Raw genomic sequence first — 22,610 nt, 5'->3', positions numbered from 1 at the left:
GTGTATATATGTGTGTGTGTGTGTATGTGTGTCTGTGTGTGTGTGTGTGAGGGTGTGTGTGTGTGTGTGTCTGTGTGTGTGTGTACGTACGTGTGTGTATGTATATGTGTGTGTATATATGTGTGTGTGTGTGTCTGTGTGTGTGTGTGTGGGGGGGTGTGTGTGTGGGGGTGTTTTGGTGGGTAGTCAGGAGAGACCAATTTACACCGACGTGTTTCAGACAAAGTGTGCCAGTGTCAAGGTAAGCAGAAAACCTAATTTCCGTTCCGGAAGTTGACCCTCTGCAGGGAAAGTCCCTTTGGAGATCGCTGTCCCTAGGCCAGAAGCTGTCCTAATTAGTCAAGTTCCAAGATATTATGACATCTCATAACAAAATAATGACTACCGAACAGTGTTATCAAATGTGCTTAATTAAATACGCCGCATTGAGTGCCCAGTTAATTAGCAAGCCTCTCAAAATTAGTTTAATTGAGCTGTTTTAGTCCGTTTGCGACTTTATTTTAGAGATGTGTGTGAAGATAAGGGACCTTGGGCGGGATTTTGAGGCATAGATGTCCACCATCAACCCCCCCCCCCCCCTGCCCCCTAAAATGGGGGTCCCGGGTTTCTCTAGATGGAGCGTCTGTTGGAAGCCCTGTGACAATAAGTTAAAACCGGCCATGTTGAACAATACTCACAGCCATACAGGGCTAAAACGCTTCGCATAACAGAAAAGAAGAAAAAAACAATGTCCTTTGGAGAATATCACGATCTGCCATGACTACCAACCACACCATTTAGATTTGAAAAATAGAACGCTCAAACACACATTCTAAGACCTGTCTCGTGTGTGTTGTCATCTTATTCATCTCCCAAAATGAACTCTGTAGCTCTCGGCTCACATTCAATTCTGTATCTCCAGGAATAGCGCATGAAATACTCAGGGTCGAAAGGTAGGACAAAAATTATGACTCGCGTAAAGAACGTCACAATGAGAATGACAGTCTGGGATGCCCACTCACTTCGAGTAACTCAGCACTCAAACGTTTATTTTAAGGTATTTCTGGTATATGGTCACATAAACCCCCAACCTGAACTGTATAGCTCGTGGGGAGATTTGAGACAGTTTTTTTGTTAGATATTATCCCTTCAACTGCCGGCTTAAAAGTTAGCTGAGCACTAGCTGTCACATAGTTGCGATTTTTAACTGACTTAAACATCGCTCGAAAGTCGAAAATCGGTTACAAATCGACCCTTTTAACGGCACTAACTGCGTGATATTATTCCTCAACGAAGTCATTCCACTCCAAGACTTACGCCTCGTTATGAAGCACTTTCCGTTACTTTAATCTTCAAAACAGGACATTGTCAGTACTTTTCGGTAAGGGAAAACACAACTTCCTTATCACCATTTGATTAGCGCTTAGTGCGTAACAGAACTCCTTATCATAGTCATTCCACTCAAATGCTAACGTCTAAAGGATGAAGCCCCTTGGTAGCTCTTATCTTCAAAACAAGCAGATTGTTGGTAGTTTGTGGTAAGGAAAACCCCAATCTCCGCAGCGGATGAAGTTTCAACAAAGGTGTCCACTTACGGCTAAAATCGTCCAAAAAACGTGGGTGGTTACAACTTTGAACTCATGGGCGTTGAACTCCGAAGTAGATTCAATTGGCCCTTTGAAGTCTGTCGATCTAGAAGAGTATCCTCTTATTAGCCCCGACTGCCCTGTCTACATTAGAGAAGCTCTCTTTGAAAACCTAGAAGGTAAGATGGAAGGTGTAGAGTTAGATAACCTACCAAAGGCTTTCCATCTATAGTTTCTAATGATGTGGTCGTAATTAGAGCTTAAGCCATGTGCAATGAGGCTGAGCACTAATTTCAAGATCAAACAACAAAAGAAAGAAACCGACTTTTTTATTTTTTTATTTTTTTTGTAAAAAAAATTTTTTTTACCTCAGTTGCATGCATGTTGCTTCAACAACTATTTTTTGTCTGATTTTTTTTTTTCTTTATTTCTTGTTTTTCTTCAGGCATCCTTCTTCATTGACCTTTTTACATTTAGTCAAGTTTTGACTAAATGTTTTAACATAGAGGGGGAATCGATCGAGACGAGGGTCGTGGTGTATGTGTGTGTGTGTGTGTCTGTGTGTGTGTAGAGCGATTCAGAGTAAACTACTGGACCGATCTTTATGAAATTTTACATGAGAGTTTCTGGGAATGATATCCCCCGAGGCATTTTTCATTTTTTCGATAAATGTTTTTGATGACGTCATATCCGGCTTTTTGTAAAAGTTGAGGCGGCACTGTCACGCCCTCATTTTTTAATGAAATTGATTAACATTTTGGCCAAGCAATCTTCGACAAAGGCCGGACTTTGGTATTGTATTTCAGCTTGGAGGCTTAAAATTTGATAATGAGTTTGGTCATTAAATATCTGAAAATTGTAATTAAAATTATTTTGTTATAAAACCATCCAAAAACAATGTCATCTTATTCTTCATCATTTTCTGATTGCAAAAACATATAAATATGTTATATTCGGATTAAAAACAAGCTCTGAAAATTAAAAATATAAACATAACGATTAAAATCAAATTTTCGAAATCGATCTAAACATAATTTCATCTTATTCCTTGTCGGTTCCTGATTCCACAAACATATAGACATGATATGTTTGAATTAAAAACAAGCTCAGAAAGTTAACAATAACAGAGAAAAGCGTGCTAACCTGCTCAGCGCAACCACTACCGCGCTATTCTGGCTAGTCAATTTCACTGCCTTTGCCACGAGCGGTGGACTGACGATGCTACGAGTATACGGTCTTGGTGAAAAAAATGCAGTGCGTTCAGTTTCATTCTGTGAGTATGACAGCTTGACTAAATGTTGTATTTTCGCCTTACGCGACTTTTTTTTTTAATGAAATTGTCAACTACATGTATATATACTACAACACATAAACTTCTTTCTAATATTTAACTATCATTCCACTAAAATACCCAAATTTAACTTCTTTCCCTATTTACATTTTCACATGGTCATTTTTTTAATGAAATACAATAATTTAACAACTAAATCTGATCACTGTTTAAATTTTCATTAAAATAACCAAGTATAACATCTTTTTCGCTCAACACCATATCAAACACAGTGTGCTTATAAACAAAATCTGTACATACTTTCCAACCTTTTCTCCCCTCTTGGCAAGGAAAAACGAAGTGGTCAAGTAAGTGTGTCCAATTCAATACAAACCTCACACTTATTTTTATTTTTATTTTATTTTTTTATTTTATTTTGTTCGACCTCAGTTGCATGCAGGCTGCTTCAACCCTTCCTTGTTTTCTTCTCTCTTTTTTCTTTCCTTTGTTTTTTTTTTTTTTCTTTTTCTTTTTTTTTTCTTTCTTGTAAATAGGCGGTGAGCATCCTTCTTCATTGGTCCTCACACTTATTCGTTTTACATAAACCCATCTTATTTAACAAAATATTGGTTGTTTAAATTATGTGTAAAAATTGCCAGTGCAACAGACGCAATCTTTCTTCTTCAGTTGTACATTTTACAGCCAACAACCAGTGTCTTGTTTCCAAATCAACATTATGTTATCTTTGCCAAAAATAACAGGCGCTCGGAATTAATTTTGTACATCGAAATTAGCCAAACATCATCTAATACACTTTGGTGTAAGAAATAAACTGACCTATTTGCTCTCATGTACTGCTGTCTATATTAAGAGTAGCGGAAGAGCGCCTCATATGTACCGGCTCCTAATATGGACCACCTCCTGTTCTGACAAACTAGCGGTGCTGGAGCGCTCGAAACAATGTCATTTGGTGCATTTACCCTCCCTTAATAACTTGCACATTTCAAAACAGTCGCAAACGCACAAATCACAAAACTTTTGTCAGCTTTCACTCTAAATTTGATACTTCAAACGGACTAGTTTCTGTCCACAGACAAAGCTGTCAAAACACACACACACACACACACACACACACACACACACACACACACACACCCACACACACACACACACACACACACACACTTTGCGTTATTATTACAGCCAAGACTGCATTTGTTACTTTTAGTAGTGTTGGTCCTGAGTTTCTAGCACAAACAAAAACATAAAAGCAAAATCTCAAAGTATGTGTGTGTACCTTGATATGGACCACCTTCAACAAATAGAAGAAAAGAACACATAAAGGCATGTTCAGTCATTCAATAAGAAGCTTGCTGAAAATAACCCTTGAGGTTCCCAAAAAATATACCGAATAGTCTTCATTACCTGAAAGTTGATAATTTCTTTTATTTTCTCTCTGTTTTTGAAAAATTTCTTTGGTTTACTGTTGTGCTTCGAATAATGTTATCGTCGAACCGAAACAGATAAATCTGAAGCATGATATTTGAATCAGTCTGACTTGCACACTAAATTGTATCATACTATTTTGAAGTATAGATTTTTTGTACAGTGATTCGTGAAGGCCTCTTCACTGGTACATAGTCGAAGCCCGGGCTCCTTGTATGACCCGGGTGTGAATTTTACTGAATTTATTTTTTGCTGAATGTCTATCAAGGCTAATTCGCTCTAATTAGACCAAACGGTTAACTATAAAGAGATACAAACACAAAATGAAACTTCTTCGTAAGATAACAAGACAATTATCAGCGTGAAAAAGTGGTACATATTAGGCGACTTTCTCCTACAATTAAAAAATCGACTTTGTCCTTTTGACATTAGAAAAGATCTCTTTGAAAACCTAGAAGGCAAGATGGTAGGTGCAGAGTTTGATAACCTATCAAGGGCTTTCCCTCGATCGTGGCTAATGATGTGGTCGTAATTAGTGCTTAAGCCAAGTGCAGTGAGGCTGAGCACTAATGCCGAGATCAAACAACAAAGAAAAGGCACCGACTTATTTGCTTTTATGTACTGCTGTCAATATTAAGAGTGCATATTATACCTTGTTCTTTCTAGTGGACAACAAACATTAGCGGGGATATAGCTCAGTTGGTAGCGCGCTGGATTTGTATTCAGTTGGCCGCTGTCAGCGTGAGTTCGATCCCAGGTTCGGCGGAAATTTATTTCACAGAGTCAACTTTGTGTGCAGACTCTCTTCGGTGTCCGAACCTCCCCCCGTGTACACTACATTGGGTGTGCACGTTAAAGATCCCACGATTGACAAAAGGGTCTTTCCTGGCAAAATTGCTTAGGCACAGTTAATAATTGTCTACCCATACCCGTGTCACTTGGAATAATAGGCCGTGAAAGGTAAATATGCGCCGAAATGGCTGCAATCTACTGGCCGTATAAAATTTCATCTCACACGGCATCACTGCAGAGCGCCTAGAACTGTACCCACGGAATATGCGCGATATAAGACTCATTGATTGATTGATTGATCAGGAGTATCAGCTGTAATCTAGAATCGCATACTTGAAATAAGATTGTATATGTCTTGTTATTAATTGTTACAAAAAATAATAATAACTTATAGCAAGCCTTGGTCTGTGTTCTCTGTACATGTACATCACTTCAGTGTAGGTTAGCAGTGTTGTTGTTGTTGTTGTTGTTGTTGTTGTTGTTGTTGCTGCTGCCACAACACCAACACTCACAAAACAACGACAACAATAACAACACTTACATCGTATTTGTCACCACCACAACCCTTACCCCCACGCTTAACAGCAACTACAACAACATCAACTAAATCAATAATAAACGGGCTGGATCTTGAGAGAGGTCTTGATTCTGGAAGCCCCCTCCCCCTTCACCGGGCAAATGTACCTATTTTCTCAAGGGGTGAACCAAAATATCCCTTTAAAATACTGAATTTCAACAGCATCTGTGGGACACAAACACCCCCCACCCCACTCCCTCCCCATCTGGCCAGCAACCGTACTCCTGCCTTATTTTGGAATCTCCTCCCTCTCATACACTAGGTCCGGTGTCACGAACTGAAACCTCTGCTGAACAATCCTTCTCCAAGCGGTCAATGCGCATGCGCCAATCTTGGACTTTAAAAAAGGCGACCCTTTGACCGAACGAACCATGGGTTAGGGTTAGGGTTAGGATTAGGGTTAGGATAAGGGTTAGGGTTAGGGTTAGGTTGTTCACGACTTGATTAATCTCCCCATGTTAGCGCATGCGCATTGACCGCATTGAGAAGGATTGTTCAGGCAGAGTTTTCAGTTCGTGACACCGGCCCTGAATAACACTTACGTCGTGTGTATCGGTAATGCCGCAGCACTCTGCCCGAGAGGTAATGACATAGTCGGGGTTGTAGGCAAGTGTGTGTGTCGGAGAGGGAATGGCGTAGGAGAGACAAAACCCTCGACACGCGTTCGTCGTCACTTGGAACGGAACACAACCTGGAATCTTCACCACTCGAGTGTGACCTGCAACACCAACAGAAAACAAAATAATGCCAGTTGGTAAAGCTCTCAAAAAATTGAAATTGAAACTCAATTTTCATATAATCCGTTTAAGATATGCTATCAATAAACACACAATTACCTAAGGAGCTACGGGTCCTCTCTGGCCCCTCGACAAAGCTAGGTAAAGGTAAAGGTAAAGGTATTCCCTTAATAAAATGTGATCGTAGGGGAGCGAGATGTTAGAGATCTGAACCTTTCAAGGGCCAGCTTTATCTATAAATAAGCGGTGCCTATCTCCTTTCCCTCGCTGCCTTTGCCTTCCCAAACCCTAGATACGGCCAGGTACCCTTTTCCAGCTGGGTCGACTGGAGAGCGCTCGGAATAATCGGGTATTTTTCTCCGTCCCGCTCGGAATAATCGGGTATTTTTCTCCGTCCCGCTCGGAATAATCGGGTATTATTCTCCGTCCCGCTCGGAATAATCGGGTATTTTTCTCCATCCCGCTCAGAATAATCGGGTATTATTCTCCGTCCCGCTCGGAATAATCGGGTATTTTTCTCCGTCCCGCTCGAAATAATCGGGTATTTTTCTCCGTCCCGCTCGGAATAATCGGGTATTTTTCTCCGTCCCGCTCGGAATAATCGGGTATTTTTCTCAGTCCCGCTCGGAATAATCGGGTATTTTTGCTCCGTCCTGCTCGGAATAATCGGGTATTATTCTCCGTCCCGCTCGGAATAATCGGGTATTTTTCTCCGTCCCGCTCGAAATAATCGGGTATTTTTCTCCGTCCCGCTCGGAATAATCGGGTACTTTTCTCCATCCCGCTCGGAATAATCGGGTATTATTCTCCGTACCGCTCGGAATAATCAAGTGTTCTGACCTGAGGTTGGGAGAGAGGTTTGTACCAAACTTACCATATGGAAAGTATCATGAATAACTCAAATGTTCTGGGCTGAGGTTAGGATAGGCTGTCTACAAAAGTTACCATATGGACAGTATTCTGGATAACAGGGAAGGATCACGAAATAGAAAGCTCACAATTCCATACATGGTGAACACTTTCGCTGACAAAGTACTTCATATTTCAGCAGTGGACTCTATCAGGCGTCATCCATAAGAGGCTCAAAGAGAACGCACAAAACTACAAATGTCATTAGCAACAGAATCATACACAACCAAATCATGAAACATATGACATAATGTGCAGTACAGTATGTATTTGAAACACAAGGTCAGAGAAATATATACCCCAAATGAAATACACAATCCCGCATACATGGTAAACGCGTGCTATAACCTTATTATCGATATCCTAGCCTACATAACCATTTTTCTGGCCCTTGAGAATCAAATTCAAATAACAAGTCCAAGAATTATAATGGAAAGTACTCTGGCCCATAATATCACGTGGCAACCCACATTTAATACAACACATAAAACTTATTTCATGTTGATAACTACCTGCATGCAAGGATTGATTTAAAGACTGCACCTTCCTTTCCCTGAGAAAACCCATCATGTAAGTCACAATAGATCACGCCAGGTTTGTTAAAGAACATAATTCCACTTTTGCTTTTTGTGAAGAGTGAGGGGTACTTGTTGCTGAATTCGTTCAACAGGAAGCAGCAGGCATGTTGATTTTCATTGTGTGACCAAGCGGAACGATGCTCTTTTCCTACGTGAAAGTACAGCTTATATGTGGTGGCTTACATGCTCGTTTAAGCGGAGGGGAAGGTACCTTTATCACAACTAATTAGAAAAACATAAAGCCACACGTATCATGATAAAAGCTAGACTTTCAAGGAACCAAACTTCCTGTTAGTTTTTATTTTTTATTTGTCGGAGCGTGATACATACGACACCGTGTAATCTAAATAACCAAGTGGAGACGGGGGCAATTTGTGAGCAAATAAACCATGGGCTGGCCTACAAACAGTCACGCGCAAAAACACAATGCCACAGGTGATATGACACACCATGTTAAACAAGAGGCGAAGCCTTCAAGGCTCACGTAAGAAATCAACAAACAGTAACACAAACTCAATCGCTCCGTCACACATACACACACACAGTAAGCATAGGTGACACGGTGCAAGAGTGCGAGACACTAGATCTAGATCTGTCTGTCTGTAGCCTACTTACGGGGACACGACTGCCTGAGATGGCCAGATCGACACTGCGCTTTCGACAGCGCTGCGCTTCCTCGCGCAGACACTGGAAACACGCTGTGCAGATTAACCTGTAGGAAATCTCCTTTGGTATCTTCTTTATCTATTTTTCTGGAGCTACGAAACCGAACAATGTAAAATCGTCTTCTCCGAATCGGCGAACTGCAGCTCGGTGATAACTGTATCTATACCACAATCCTTCACGCGATCTGACCTAACCTTGACCCCTGACCTGGTCTACATACCACACACGACACAAACCAGTCACCTGTTTTTACCCCCCCCCCCCAAAACCCCCCACCACCCGTTTTCTTTGGATACACACTTTAACTACATACGTGCCGACGAAATGTTGATCATTGCTTCAATACTTTTAAGCTGTTGATTGAATACTAACCAGGTAAAATTAGTATTACGGTGTTCAGTCAAATGTTAAAGTTTCTACCACAGACATACATCTATATATATATACGACTAGTGTCTGTCTGTCTGTCTGTCTGTCTGTTCGCGATGCACGGCCAAAGTTCTCGGTGGATCTTTTTTCAAATTTGGACACCGTATTCAGCTACACCCCGGACACAACCTCATCGATGAGATATTTCAACACGTGCTCTCAGCGCGCAGCGCTGTGCGCGCTGAACCGATTTTGGTTTTTTTTTGTCGGGATCCACTACCAGTAACTCTTCCTTATCTTCTCCAGTGTTTTCAGCCGCGATTATCTCCCTTCCTCCGTGTGGCGTCAATCCATATTCCCGTTACTACGTTACTATTTTTAGAAGGTCACTGCACGTTACTATTTTTAGAAGGTCTCCAGTGTTTTGCGCGTTTATCTCCTTTTCTTCGTGCGCCTGGTATTCGGCTCTACTTCTTCCCGGCGAAGCCGGTACCCGGCGAAGCGGGTAATCATCTAGTACATACATACATACATACATACGCACGCACGCACGCACAGACAGACAAAATTTAGCATCGCATAGGCTACACTTACGTGAGCCAAAAAGGGCCACTCAATACACAATTATCTTGCAGCTACAGGAGACAAAAAAACAACAAATTTGTATAAAATCGTAAGATCGTGAATTCGACTATCTGTGTATAATTTCGGTTTAGAACAAACATTGTAAAACAAATGCGAGCCTTTTATGTGTGTGTATGGGGGGTGTGTGTGTGGGGTGTGTGTGTGTGTGTGTGTGTGTGTGTGTGTGTGTGTGTGTGTGTGAGTGCGTGCGTGTGCAGTGTGTGTGTGTGTGTGTGTGTGTGTGTGAGCGTGTGTATTTGCGTGCGTGCGTGCGTGCGTGCGTGCGTGTGTGTGTGTGTGTGCGTGCTTGTGTGTGTCTATGTGTCTGTGTATGCCTGTCAGTGTCTGTCTGTGTGTCTGTGTCTGTGTCTTTTATTGTTTTAATCAACGTTCTGATTGGTATCTTCTTGGGTAGGAAAGATTTAAATGCGAGTCACCCACGTTACATTTGAACACAGAATTCGAAAGAATGCCCACTGTGAGAAGAGACCATGAAATGTTCTGCTGGAGTTATTTTGTCTTAAACAAATTGGACACAGTATCTACACAGTTTCGTCAAATGCCCATCCTTTTGCGAATCACAAAGCTCTGTATTGTATTGTCTTTGAAAACAATATAAAATAGTGGAATGTTGCAATGTTTATTTCTGATCTGATCTGATTGGCTGGATGTTATAACATAAAACAACGTTTGCGTCGACTCCAGTCGTGTATGTGTGTGTGTGTGTGTGTGTGTGTGTGTGTGTGTGTGTGTATGTGTGGTTGTGTGTGGTTGTGTGTGTGTGCGTGCGTGCATGCGTGCGTGCGTGCGCGCGCGCACGACTGGTAGAGACAGACAGACAGACAGACCGACAGAGAGAGAGAGAGAGAGGGGGACAATCCTGGGAAAATATAGAAGTGAGAAAAAATAAAGAAAGCCAGAGATACGAAATTTCTAATTTTCTTTCTTTCTATCTTTCTTTTTTGTGCAAAGATTGAATATCCTCTTTCAACCTGTTAATCGCAGTTAAGGCTCTCTGGGGCATTTAGAGGACAATTTATGAACAACAGATCTAATCCTTATTTTCCAGGTATTTATTTCAGCTTCGTTTTCTAATTGAAAGCAACCAGATCTCGACGCCTTTAAACAACAGAATTGTTTTTTTCCAACTTTTCTCTAACTTAGATGGATATCATCCCCCTAAGAAGTGCTTCTTTTTACACACAAAACACACACACACACACACACAAGAACGTAGTAGATTATTGCAAAAACGTCAACAAGCCATGGAGGTATTTCGTTTCAGGTTTTTGAAGTATGAGAGTCCGCAGTCAGAGAGCTTGTAACAGATAATAGTGGAATTACGGGAGCTAAAGGGGTACCACTAATTGCAACAAAAATGAAATCAGCACAGACTGGTAGATAAAGTGTCCTTTAGTACCCAGTTCAAAATCTAAGCCCTGAGGTAATGGAATAAGTGAGTTATCGGATCAGAAAAGTCATGCAATCACACGGAACAAGCAGATTTGACTGGTTTGGCCTGCCGTCGCAAAGCCGGAAGTTTATGCGCGCCATGCACTCAAAGTCTAGTCGAACGTGCTTCGCGTGGCCACATGCAAAAAGGTGAGTAATCGATAATCTTTACGTTTTTATTCGTCCTTTAACATTTTTACCACTTCATTTTCTCGGCTGCATGTGTAGAATGCTAGCGCTAGTTCTTTATTTATGCCATACGAATGCATTGGAAAGAAAAAAGCCTGATATGCAGACGACCTAGCTTCGCTAAAAGTTCGTCTGCTTCCAGACAGCACAACATGAGTCTAAAACTTGTTTTAGCGTTTCAAACGTGCAGATAATCTTTGCAGTTGATATGCTCAGCATCACAAATACAATTATGAAGTTAGATTAGAAGAAAAAAAGTATATTATACTCAAAGACCGTGCGAATTGTTGATCGTGCTTCCAGTATGTATGGTAGGCGAATGCTGTCAAAAATAACCTTCCTGTTGCACTGTTCGGTGATGTTTTATTTATGTTTTTTATGTTATTGTCGCCATTGCTGACACTTTAGGCACTTCTCCGATGGAATGCTATCTCGATAGCCTTTATTTGATGCGTAAATCATTAATGTTATCATTTTTTTCTACAGTCACCTGCTTTCTGAGCGAAAACCTTGCTCTACACCAGTGACCACTGCGAATGAGACAAGAATGAGGTAGGTTTGACATAGCAATTTCTATTAAAGGCTAAAAAAAAAAAAGTTTTCATAAAAAAGGCTTAATAAAACAAATCCAATATATATATATTTTCAATAAATCCTGTTTCAGTGGAACCCCCTTTCTTAAGACCAACAATTAATCTGAGAAAACCAGGTCTTAAAATGGAGGGTCTTAATAAGGGTGTTTCACTGTATTCAGGATATTATATAATAAAATATGCTCTACTACTTAAAGACAAAATTAATTAGCGTCTGGACAATTATACACACAGTGTCAATCCAACTGCTTTATTTAAGTTTATGTTATAAATGTATTTTTTTCCAGATCATGGAGCAGTTGTGTATCCTGTGTGGAGGCAGCCTTTATTCAGGGGAGCAGATCGTCATTCCGCAACAGAAGGGAAGAGACACCATACACAGAGTCAGTACCCAGCGTGGTGATTCAATTGTTGTTGCAGAGGAGCAGGCTGTGCATGTATGTTGTCGCAGTTCATATACAAACAAGCACAACATAGCAGCCTACCTTCGTGGGAAAAAAGATGAAGATACTGCTGCAAATTTGAACCAAGTACTGCGGTCAAAGAAGCAGCCCTTTGATTTCAGGAAATGTTGTTTATTTTGTGGCATGCATGCAGAACTTGTTTCAAAACGAGGTCCAACAGTACTTCCTGTTCGCACTTTAGATTTTCAGAAGACCGTCTATAGAATCTGTGCTGAAAGAGCAGACGAATGGCCTGAAAAGGTAAAAGGCAAGATAGAATTCGTCTCGGACCTTCCAGCAGCTGATGCTTTGTACCACCAATCATGCAGCACCAATTTTAGAACAAAAAGGAAACTTCCAAAGTGCTTTGCATCAGACACTGACAACAAAAGACCAAAACAAGGAAGACCAGTCGATGAAAAAAGAGCAGAAGCGTTCAGAAAAGTTGTCAATTATCTGCAAAAAAACGATACAGAAGTCACCATCATCGACCTCATCAGAAAAATGAAAGAGTTTACAGGTGGTGACTGTTATAGTCACTCAAAGATGAAAGAAGAATTAAAGAAACATTTTGGTAATGAAATTATCATCACAGAAATGGATGGGAAAGCAAACGTGGTAACATTTCAGAGAACTACATGGTCTATTCTTCATTCCTTTTATTCGACACCTGAGACGACCGACGAAGAAACTCAAAAAGACAACATCATCAGAGCTGCTGCTGAACTTATCAAAAGTGACATTAAGAAGATAAACACCAACAAAAAAGAATACCCAAGTCCAGACAGCACTTTCTCAATTACAGCAAACCTTGATTTTGTGCCAAAATCCTTGCAAACTTTCCTCAGAGAGATCTTCAGTGGAAAGGACACTGATGTGAAGGTTGCTTCAATCGGCCAAGCAATTATGCAAGCAGCTCGCCCAAGAATTTTAATTGCTCCACTGCAGATTGGTCTTGGAGTTCAGATGCACCACTGTTTTGGTTCCAAGTTCCTGATTGACACGATGTACTCCCTTGGATTCAGCTCCTCTTACAGAGAAGTAAAGACGGACGAAATGAGTGCGGCTGCCACCCAGGAGATAATCGTGCCAGCCACAGATGAACATTTCATGCAGTACATGGCAGACAATGTCGATCATAACACTGGAACAATTGATGGCCTGAATACCTTCCATGGAATGGGCATGATTGCTTCCATAACCCCGTTCATCAAAAATAGGTCGTCCATCGCTCTGAAAACAAAGGTTAGGCTGGAGGAGGTCATGAAGAAAGCCCGTGTCAAAATCAGTTTCTACGATGAGAGATGTGAAGGCCTGGCAAGTCTCACCTATGAGAAGTTATGGACAGTCCTAGTTGAAGACCCTACCAAAGAAGTTGAAGTCCTATGGAAGTCAGCATGGCTGCTCATTCCTCAGAGACCGTTCTGGTCAGGAGTAATGCAGGCCGTCCACAATGGTGACTTTCCAGGTCAGTCATCTATTGTCTTCTTGCCGATGATTGATCTCAAACCCAGTGACAAAACTTGTATCTATTCAACGCTGTTGTTTCTTTCTGCTGAAGCTAGGCGATACAACAAAACCCCTGTAGTCACCTTTTGATCAGCCCCTGTGGTGGAAGGCCCTCAGCATCATATCAGCAGAAGCAGCTTTCAGTGAGCTACGTTCTGTAGTTCTTCGGCTTGGTCCCTTCCACATGGAGATGAGTTTTCTCGCTTGTATAGGACATCTCATGGCGGAAACTGGCCTGTACGATGCACTTTGCACTGTGTATGCCCCAAATGCTGCCAAAGCACATCGGACCTACCAGCAGTACCAGCAGCTCTTCTGAAAGTGATTCGGTGTGCATGCAAGACTGACTGTGACACAAGAAGATGCAGCTGTCGTAAACACGGACTCGTTTATTCGCCTGGGTGTGGAGAGTGTCGTGGTGCCAGTTGCTCCAATTCCCCGTCCAACTTTACTGAATAAGGCGAGGCATATTGAGAAGCAGAGGTGAGAGAATAAAAAAGGGTGTGCGTGTGCTAGAAAGCACATGCGTGTGTATTTTTCTGTGTGTGTGTGTGTGTGTGTGTGTGTGTGTGTGTGTGTGTGTGTGTGTGTGTGTGTGGGTGTGTGTTTATGCGAAAAAGCACTCGGATTCTATTTTCAACGCGTTTTGTGTGTGTGTGTGTGTGTGTGTGTGTGTGTGTGTTTGTGTGTGTGTGAGTGAGTGAGCGTGTGTGTGTGTGAGTGTGTTTATGCGAAAAAGCACTCGGATTCTATTTTCAACGCGTTTTGTGTCAACTACTGCCGTCATAGATATTAAATAGCTGCTTTTCTGAGTTCTCTGAGCCGAGATCTTTCTAACGAGATGCAACATGATAGGCTTATCTTGGAGAACAAAACAGTGTCTTCTTCCACTAATGTATGCCGTCACTAATATGCAAATTTCTCGATTGTGCCGATAGTTTGAAACTTAGATTTTGCACTGGGCACTAACCAGACTGTTTTGAGAACATTCCCGCAAAAAAAAAATTTGTTGCAAAAACTGGTGGGTTGAAGCATGATTTTTGGCACGGTAACCGCACTATAAGGGTTAGTCTCATCTGTTTTTCCTGGCCTCTGATTCCAAAGCAATTTTCCCAGACTCGTGTAACACCACATCTTTTTCTGAGTCCGGGGGAGCTGCAACTCCCACGTGCGCTCGTGGGTACGAATGAGTTTTTACGTGTATGGCCGTTTTTTCCCGCTATTTAGACAGGCTTACTCTGTTTTCGGGGGATATGCTGGGTATGTTCGTGTTTCTGTAACTAACAGACCTATGTCTGACATGGACAACAGGATCTTTTCCGTATGCACTTGGTCTTGCGCTTGAGTGTACACACGAAGGAGAGTCAGACACTGCAAATAAATTGGACTGGGAGGTCAGGGATTTTGTAGCTGGCTTTCGAAACCCAAATCTTCCACATGGAAGGCGGACGTCCTCACCACTTTGCTAGGGCGGCCGTATTTACACCTAATCAAAAATAAGTATTTGAAAATACGTGCGATAAGACAAAAATGTCGTTTCTGTTTGCTGCTCTACACTTCGTGGACAATGCCGCTTTTATTTGAATTCAATAGATAGAGATTGTATGTCTATATTTATGTTCAGCTGCCTTCCGAGTATTTGATTTTTAGACGGCTCTTTGGATTACATTAATTTGGAAACACAAGTGGTGTTTTATTGTAGTTCACGGTTTATTTTACACTAGGTTCAACGAAAACTAGCTGATGTTTCTGATTAAATGACACCTGAACACATGTGCGTCTGTCCATATTAAATGTTCCACATAAACTCACTTTTTCTTTGGTGTGTGGGGTGTTTGGTGTGTGTGGGGTGTGTTTTTATTCTCGTCCACCTCTTCGTTTTTCAGTACTGAAGAAAAAGTCTAAAGAAACTGTATAAATCGAGAGTCTAGTGATTATGATATTTTGACTTTAATTCAATATTCTATCAAATAATACTTGTTCTTTTATCGTGTATATCTTCTTGTTGCTTTTCTCCCCCACTTTACTCTCAGTACTGAGCGAAAGGCAAAGAAAAGACTAAAAACACTTGACAGACACTCCTACTCCCCGCCCCCCCCCCCCCCCCCCCTGCAGCAAACAATGCTGATTTCACGATGATGCAGGCAGCCATGATCCCCAGTAGGGTGTGGTAGCAGACGACTCCTGTCACTGCTATGTCACAGTTCTGACAGGTACCGAACGGAAGGAGACTACTACAAAACTCAAGACGTCCTCGTGGGACAGAGAGAGTGACCAGAGGAGGTTTTCAAAGATCCCTCGCAAGGAGATTGCTACCTTACGGACTAGCTTCCGTGGGGACTTCAAACGACCACTATAGTCTCGATAAAAGTCCCACATTTTTGCTCTAAAACTTTTGTGAAAGGCCTGAATACTTTCAAAACCAAAAAAAGGCTCGTTGTTCGACAGTTTAAGGACAGACAAAACGAAACATTCACCAGTATGTCGACCAAGTGGGCTTTATACAAACTACTAATAATGAGATAATACATAGAACAGAGACTTTGCTGCGTCAGGTGTCGTTCCTACGAAGTTCTGTCAATTATGGCTACTGGTGCTCAAAGGGCACACAAAGGGTTAAGTTTCACAGGCTATAGGACACGTTTTTCCCATACTTTCATTTAAGTTCATAGCATGGTCTCTCTCTCTCTCTATCTCTCTCTCTATCTCTCTGTCTCTGTCTCTCTCTCTCTCTCTCTCTCTCTCTCTCTCTCTCTCTCATCCCCTCTCTTTCTCGTTCTCACTCTCTTTTTCTTTCTCGCTCACTTATGATTAATATATAACCAGATAATAAACAAATTGATAGCTTGTGGAACAACTTCCTTCGTACCACCACCACCAACAACAACAACAACAACAACAACAACAACAACAACAACAACAACAACAACAACAACAACAACAACAACAACAACAACAACAACAACAACAACAACAACTAATACTGTACCACTAACCAATGAAAAACCAACATCGATCTCTTGTTTAAAGGAGAGACACGAGCTGGGCCGACATTGTAGGGCTTCACTTCAGGGACCTCTGCAAGGTGTCAACGGTGCGATGGGGAACACGATGCGCCGGTGTAACACGAAATTTTTACTCCACGAAAAATTTACTCCGGAGTAAATATTTTGTACGAAATTCTTACTCCGAGAACACTTTTCGTACGAGAAAAAAACTCCCCAAGGCACGAAAAAATGACTCCCTCCACGAAATTTTTACTCCCCATTTTTTTTACTTCCAGTAAAAATCTCGTACGCAAAAATGGGATGCGGGCGAAGGGATAATGCCAATAAGTGATCTTGCGCACACGAATGTCGCGCTACCCTCCTTCCACCCCTTCCACCACCAAGACTAACAGGGGACAAGGGAGTAACAATTTCGTACACCTGGCATGGGAGGTTATATTGCTCGTGTTGGGGTGAAGTAATTTATTCGTTATTTATTCGTTGGGGGAGTAAAATTTTTGTACGAAATGTTTACTCGAAACTCACCTGTCTTGGGGAGTAATTTTCTCGTGCAATGGGGGAGTGCTTTTTTCGTAAAGGGAGTAACTTTTTCGTACGAAATGTTTACTCCGGAGTAAAAATCTCGTGGGAGTAATTTTCTCGTGTTACACCGGTTTCAATAACGCGCACCAGCTAAAGGCAGGAGTAGCTGGTTTCTGCCAGAACTCCCCTGGCAAAGCATCAGCGCATGACACAAACGCAGGTCAAATGATTTTTTTTAGCTGACGTCGCTCATTCAGGTGAGTGCTCGCCCCTTTTACCAACCTGCCCCCCCCCCCCCCCCTTCCCTCTAGATCTAAACTCTATTTAACGAGATCACGGTAGAGTGAAGACAGGTATCTGCCAGCATACTCTCCCACTGTGGGTCTCAGTTTACTTGTTTTACTCGGTTTCTGCGTTGACAAACGGAGAATTAGATGCCAATAATAAAAATAAAAAAACGTGGGTGGTTCTTCTCTTGATCAATTAATCTGCTAAACTGTCAGATTCGGCCACGTAACGCAAATGCCAGTGTTCCGATTGATCACTTCATATTGCATGAGTTTCAAACGTCGTATTCGACCGTTCAGAAAAAGACACTCGTGTGGCACCGTCTTAAGAAAACAGGCAGCTAAGGGTAGTGCAAGTGATGCTTGTCTTTAAACCGAAGATATGAAGCAGGGTCCCCACTGGTTTTTAGAAACAAAATTCCATGACTTTTCCATGACTTTCCATGAGCCTCAATAACATTTTCCATGACTAGATCCACAGGTCGCCATTTCCAACAAGCAAACTTTTTACGTCTTGTCACTGCCAGTTTTGACACTGGCTTGTTTGCACTGAATTTGAGTCAGTTTCTACGCAGTGTCTCTTCGACAAGCAAGTCAAGCATTTGCTACGCAGTCAGATTATCGGTAGGCTAATGTTTGCTGGTCCTGTCATTTCCCTAAACTGGACCAGCCACTGTTTGTATCCATCTGCACTTTCGTAAATTCCGTTTCGTAACCGTCACTGTGACTTGACGAACTGTCATTTTTTTCACCGCGATACACAGTTCATTGCGAAGATCTTCCTCGGTAGTTCGTTCCAATTCCGCATACTTTTTGTTGTCAAAAAACAACTCGAAAGAAAGTTTCAAACTCATCATCCTCCATCTTGCTTGTCGAAGCGCTAAAGTACTTTATCGATGCAGAATGGCTGGGCAACAAAAATCGCCGCTGGCGTGCTAAAGGTTAATTTTTCTTTCTTTCTTATTTTTGTTAAATTCCATGACTTTCCATGACTTGAATTGAAATTCCATGACTTTCCAGGCCTGGAAAATTAAAAATCAAATTCCATGACTTTCCAGGTTTTCCATGACCTGTACGAACCCTGTGAAGAGACTTTGTGGCGCAAGCAGCAGTAAAGCTACCAACGAGTACGCATACATCTCTACGATGGTGCTGAATAAGTAAGACCTCTCAGCTGGTCCAAACCACGCGTGTGTCATCGTCTTAAGAAAGTGTGCAAAAAAGGGTGACAGTATCTGTCTGAAACCAGCAAAGTGCGGAGACGGGGGTAAATCTGATCACGAGTAAGTATAATTGTATATAATTATGTGCGATAGTGCGATAAACAGCAAAACGTCTTAGCTGGTACAAACCACTCATGTTCACTCGTCTGAAGTAAGTGTGCAGCAAAGGGTGATAGTATCTGTCTGTAACTGCAGCGAAGTGCGTTTGATTTGACCTCTTGATTCCAACCCCCCACCCTCAGCTCCTCTCAGACTCTCTGATATGAATTTTTTTTAATTATGACGATGGTGCAGGTGGTCATAATCACAACGTGGGCTGTGCGCTTATGTTGTTTGTGTTCTGTATTGGGACGACCTCTATTTTTGTTTACTGGAAATTATGATATTTGTATCTTATCCATTTAAGTCGACCCGCTTTATGAGATGTTAAAAACGATAACATGCGAAGCCAAAAGAATGTCGATTTTAATGACATTTCATGTGACAGATAAGGTATACAACTTTGTTGTTTTCTTGTTTGTTTGTTTTTATTTATTTTGGTTTGACATTTGTTTCCTTTGTTTTGTTTTACTTTTTCTTGTTGAGTTAGTTCTCTCTCTCTCTCTTTCTCTCCCTCTCTCTCTAATTCCCTCTCTCTCTTACTCTCTGTCTCTGTCTCTGTCTCTGTCTCTCTCTCTTACTCTCTGTCTCTGTCTCTGTCTCTGTCTCTCTCTCTCTCTCGGTGAATTTTTTGTTTTTAATAAATTCACGTTTTGTGATTGTTTCCTTTTTACATTTAGTCAAGTTTTGACTAAATGTTTTAACATAGACGGGGAATCGAGACGAGGGTCGCGGTGTATGTGTGTGTGTGTGTGTGTGTGTGAGCGTGTGTGTACAGCGATTCAGAGAAAACTACCAGACCGATTTTCATGAAACTTTACATGAGAGTTCCTGAGTATAATATCCCCAGAAAAAATTTCATTTTTGTTATAAATGTCTTTGATGACGTCATATCCGACTTTTTTTGTGAAAGTTGAGGCAGCACTGTCACGCTCTCATTTTTCAACCAAATTGGTTGAAATTTTGGTCAAGTAATCTTCGACGAAGCCCGGACTTTGGTATTGCATTTCAGTTTGGAGGCTTAACAATTAATTAATGAGTTTGCTCATTAAAGTTATCATTAAAATCGATTTTTCGCAAACAGATTTAAAATTGATTGCGTTGTATTCCTCATCTTCTCCTGAATTCAAAAATATATAGATATGTCATGTTTACTTCAAATATTTGCTCAGAATTACCGAAAATAGGTTTAAGTAGGCCTAAGTACTACGTTTGCACCTTACGCGGAGACGAGCGTGACCCGTGTGTGGTTAGTCGAGACTATCTGAAATGTTGGTGTTAATCTGTTACTTTGATGCCGACAGCTTGACTAAATGTTGTTATATTGCTTCACGCGACTTGTCTCTATATTCAAACGTCCAAATCTTTTACCTTTCCAGCTTTTTGATTGTTGTTTAACTTTGAGTTTACCCTTTGAATTGTGTTTATCTGTTTGTTTGTTTGTTTTGTTTGCTGTGCTGTTTCCTTTGAGTTTTCTCAATCACCTTCATAATTAAATGCCTATTTTTAACTCAAGAAGGAAACCGCCCACTCCACAGTGATGTCAACAAACAAATGTGTCCTTCAAAGAATTCGAACAGTGCGTAGGCTTAAATCTGTAATGTATTTATTCGTCCAGAGTGTGCGTGCGCCATCTCTGTGGTTACTGAATCAGTAGAGAGATACGAAGACTTAATGGGAGGGGCGAGTTCCGGCTAGGGGGGTATGGGAATGGGGGATTGGGGGTGGAGGGGGTGGTTCGTAAAACGAGAAAGGGTCAACGAGAAAGGAACGGTAGAATGTCAGCTAAATGGGGTCGCTCAGCACAAATACAACTCGCTGTACTAGAGACCGGAAAAAACCAACACCTTAGTCAGCAGTTAACAACTTAACGACACCATAGTAACATCGGTCAGTGGAAGCAAAGACGAAGGGGGGAGGGGAGGGGGTTAGTCGTAAGACGAGAAAGGGTCAATAAGAAAGGCACGACAGAATGGCAGCTGAATGGGGTCGCAAAGCACAAATAAAACACACCGGCCTAGAGACCGGATTAATCAACAAGAAAAATCGCCCAAGAATCGCTCCAACGCCAGTGTAATAATCTGTTTACGATGTGTGTTTGTCCTTCCTCGTTGTTCCTTTCTTGTGTTTGCTTCGTGCACGCATTCCCGACCAAAGAATCCTGACAAAGGCGTCAGTGTTTAGCCGAATTCGGACGATATTCGTTTACAGTTTTCCTGTATTGTGGGTGCAGCTGTGTCGGATGACATGACATTTGATTTTGTCAAGGCCACTCGCAAGGACGTGTTGACTCGGTCTGTCTGTCCGTCTCTGTCCGTCTGTCTGTATGTGTGTCTCTCTGTTTGTGTCGCTTTCTGTCTATCTGTCTGTCTGTCTGCATCTCTCTCCCTCCCTCCCTCTCTCTCTCTCTTTCTTTCTCTCTCTCTCTCTCTCTCTCTCTCTCTCTCTCTCTCTCTCTCTCTCTCTCTCTCTCTCTCTCTCTCTCCTCCCTTTAGGTCAAGCATCACATAATGCAATATTGCTGTTTTAACAGTAAATACTGTAGATTATTAATACGTTTGCTTGTTAGTTAATGTCCATGTTTGTTCGTTTGTTTGTTTGCTTTTTTAATTTGTTTGTTTGTTTGTTTGCTATCCCATTCTTTTTTTACATTTAGTCAAGTTTTGACTAAATGTTTTAACGTAGATGGGGAATCGAGACGAGGGTCGTTGTGTATGTGTGTGTGTGTGTCTGTCTGTCTGTCTATCTGTGCGTGTGTGTGTGTAGAGCGATTCAGACTAAACTACTGGACCGATCTTTATGACATTTTACATGAGAGTTCCTGGGAATGATATCCCCGGATGTTTTTTTCTTTTTTTCGATAAATGTCTTTGATGACGTCATATCCGGCTTTTTGTAAAAGTTGAGGCGGCACTGTCACCCTCATTTTTCAATAAAATTGATTGACATTTTGGCCAAGCAATCTTCGACGAAGGCCGGACTTCAGTATTGCATTTCAGCTTGGTGGCTTAAAAATTAATTAATGACTTTGGTCATTAAAAATCTGAAAATTGTAAAAAAAAAAACCACTTTTTTATAAAACGATCCAAATTTACGTTCATCTTATTCTTCATCATTTCCTGATTCCAAAATCATATAAGTATGTTATATTTGGATTAAAAACAAACTCTGAAAATTAAAAATATAAAAATTATGATCAAAATTAAATTTTCGAAATCAATTTAAAAACACTTTCATCTTATTCCTTGTCGGTTCCTGATTCCAAAAACATATAGATATGATATGTTTGGATTAAAAACACGCTCAGAAAGTTAAAACGAAGAGAGGTACAGTAAAGTGTGCTATGAAGCACAGCGCAATCGCTACCGCGCCAAACAGGCTCGTCACTTTCACTGCCTTTTGCACTAGCGGCGGACTACGTTCAGTTTCATTCTGTGAGTTCCACAGCTTGACTAAATGTAGTAATTTCGCCTTACGCGACTTGCTTATAGAATACTGTTGGATTGTTTTATTGATGTTTATAATTCATTATGTGCCATTATTTTAACAAGACAATGTAAATAAAACAAGTCGCGTAAGGCAAAATTACTACATTTAGTCAAGCTGTGGAACTCACAAAATAAAACTGAACGCAATGCATTTTTTCACAATGACCGTAGTCCGCCGCTTGTGCAAAACGGAGTGAAACTGCCGAGCCTGTTCAGCGCGGTAGTGGTTTCGCTGTGCTGCATAGCACGCTTTTCTGTGCATCT

The 22,610-nt window shown here is 41.3% G+C and overlaps 1 protein-coding gene across 1 annotated transcript in view; it reads right to left on the bottom strand.

Annotated features, from left to right (window-relative positions):
- The window catches only part of LOC138952370 (thyrostimulin alpha-2 subunit-like), a 56,993-nt gene that overhangs the window by 6,643 nt on the left and 27,740 nt on the right, over positions 1-22,610 (bottom strand). Inside the window, exon 2 of the mRNA XM_070324026.1 lies at positions 6,193-6,368. Coding sequence (XP_070180127.1) covers positions 6,193-6,368 — 176 coding nt within the window. The remainder of the gene's footprint in view (positions 1-6,192; positions 6,369-22,610) is intronic.

The sequence above is a fragment of the Littorina saxatilis genome, linkage group LG17 (assembly GCF_037325665.1).
Source record: "Littorina saxatilis isolate snail1 linkage group LG17, US_GU_Lsax_2.0, whole genome shotgun sequence".
In the NCBI taxonomy this organism is placed as follows: Eukaryota; Metazoa; Mollusca; class Gastropoda; order Littorinimorpha; family Littorinidae; genus Littorina; species Littorina saxatilis.
The sequence above is the reverse complement of the archived record's forward strand: the minus strand, read 5'-3'. Positions and strand labels throughout refer to the sequence as shown.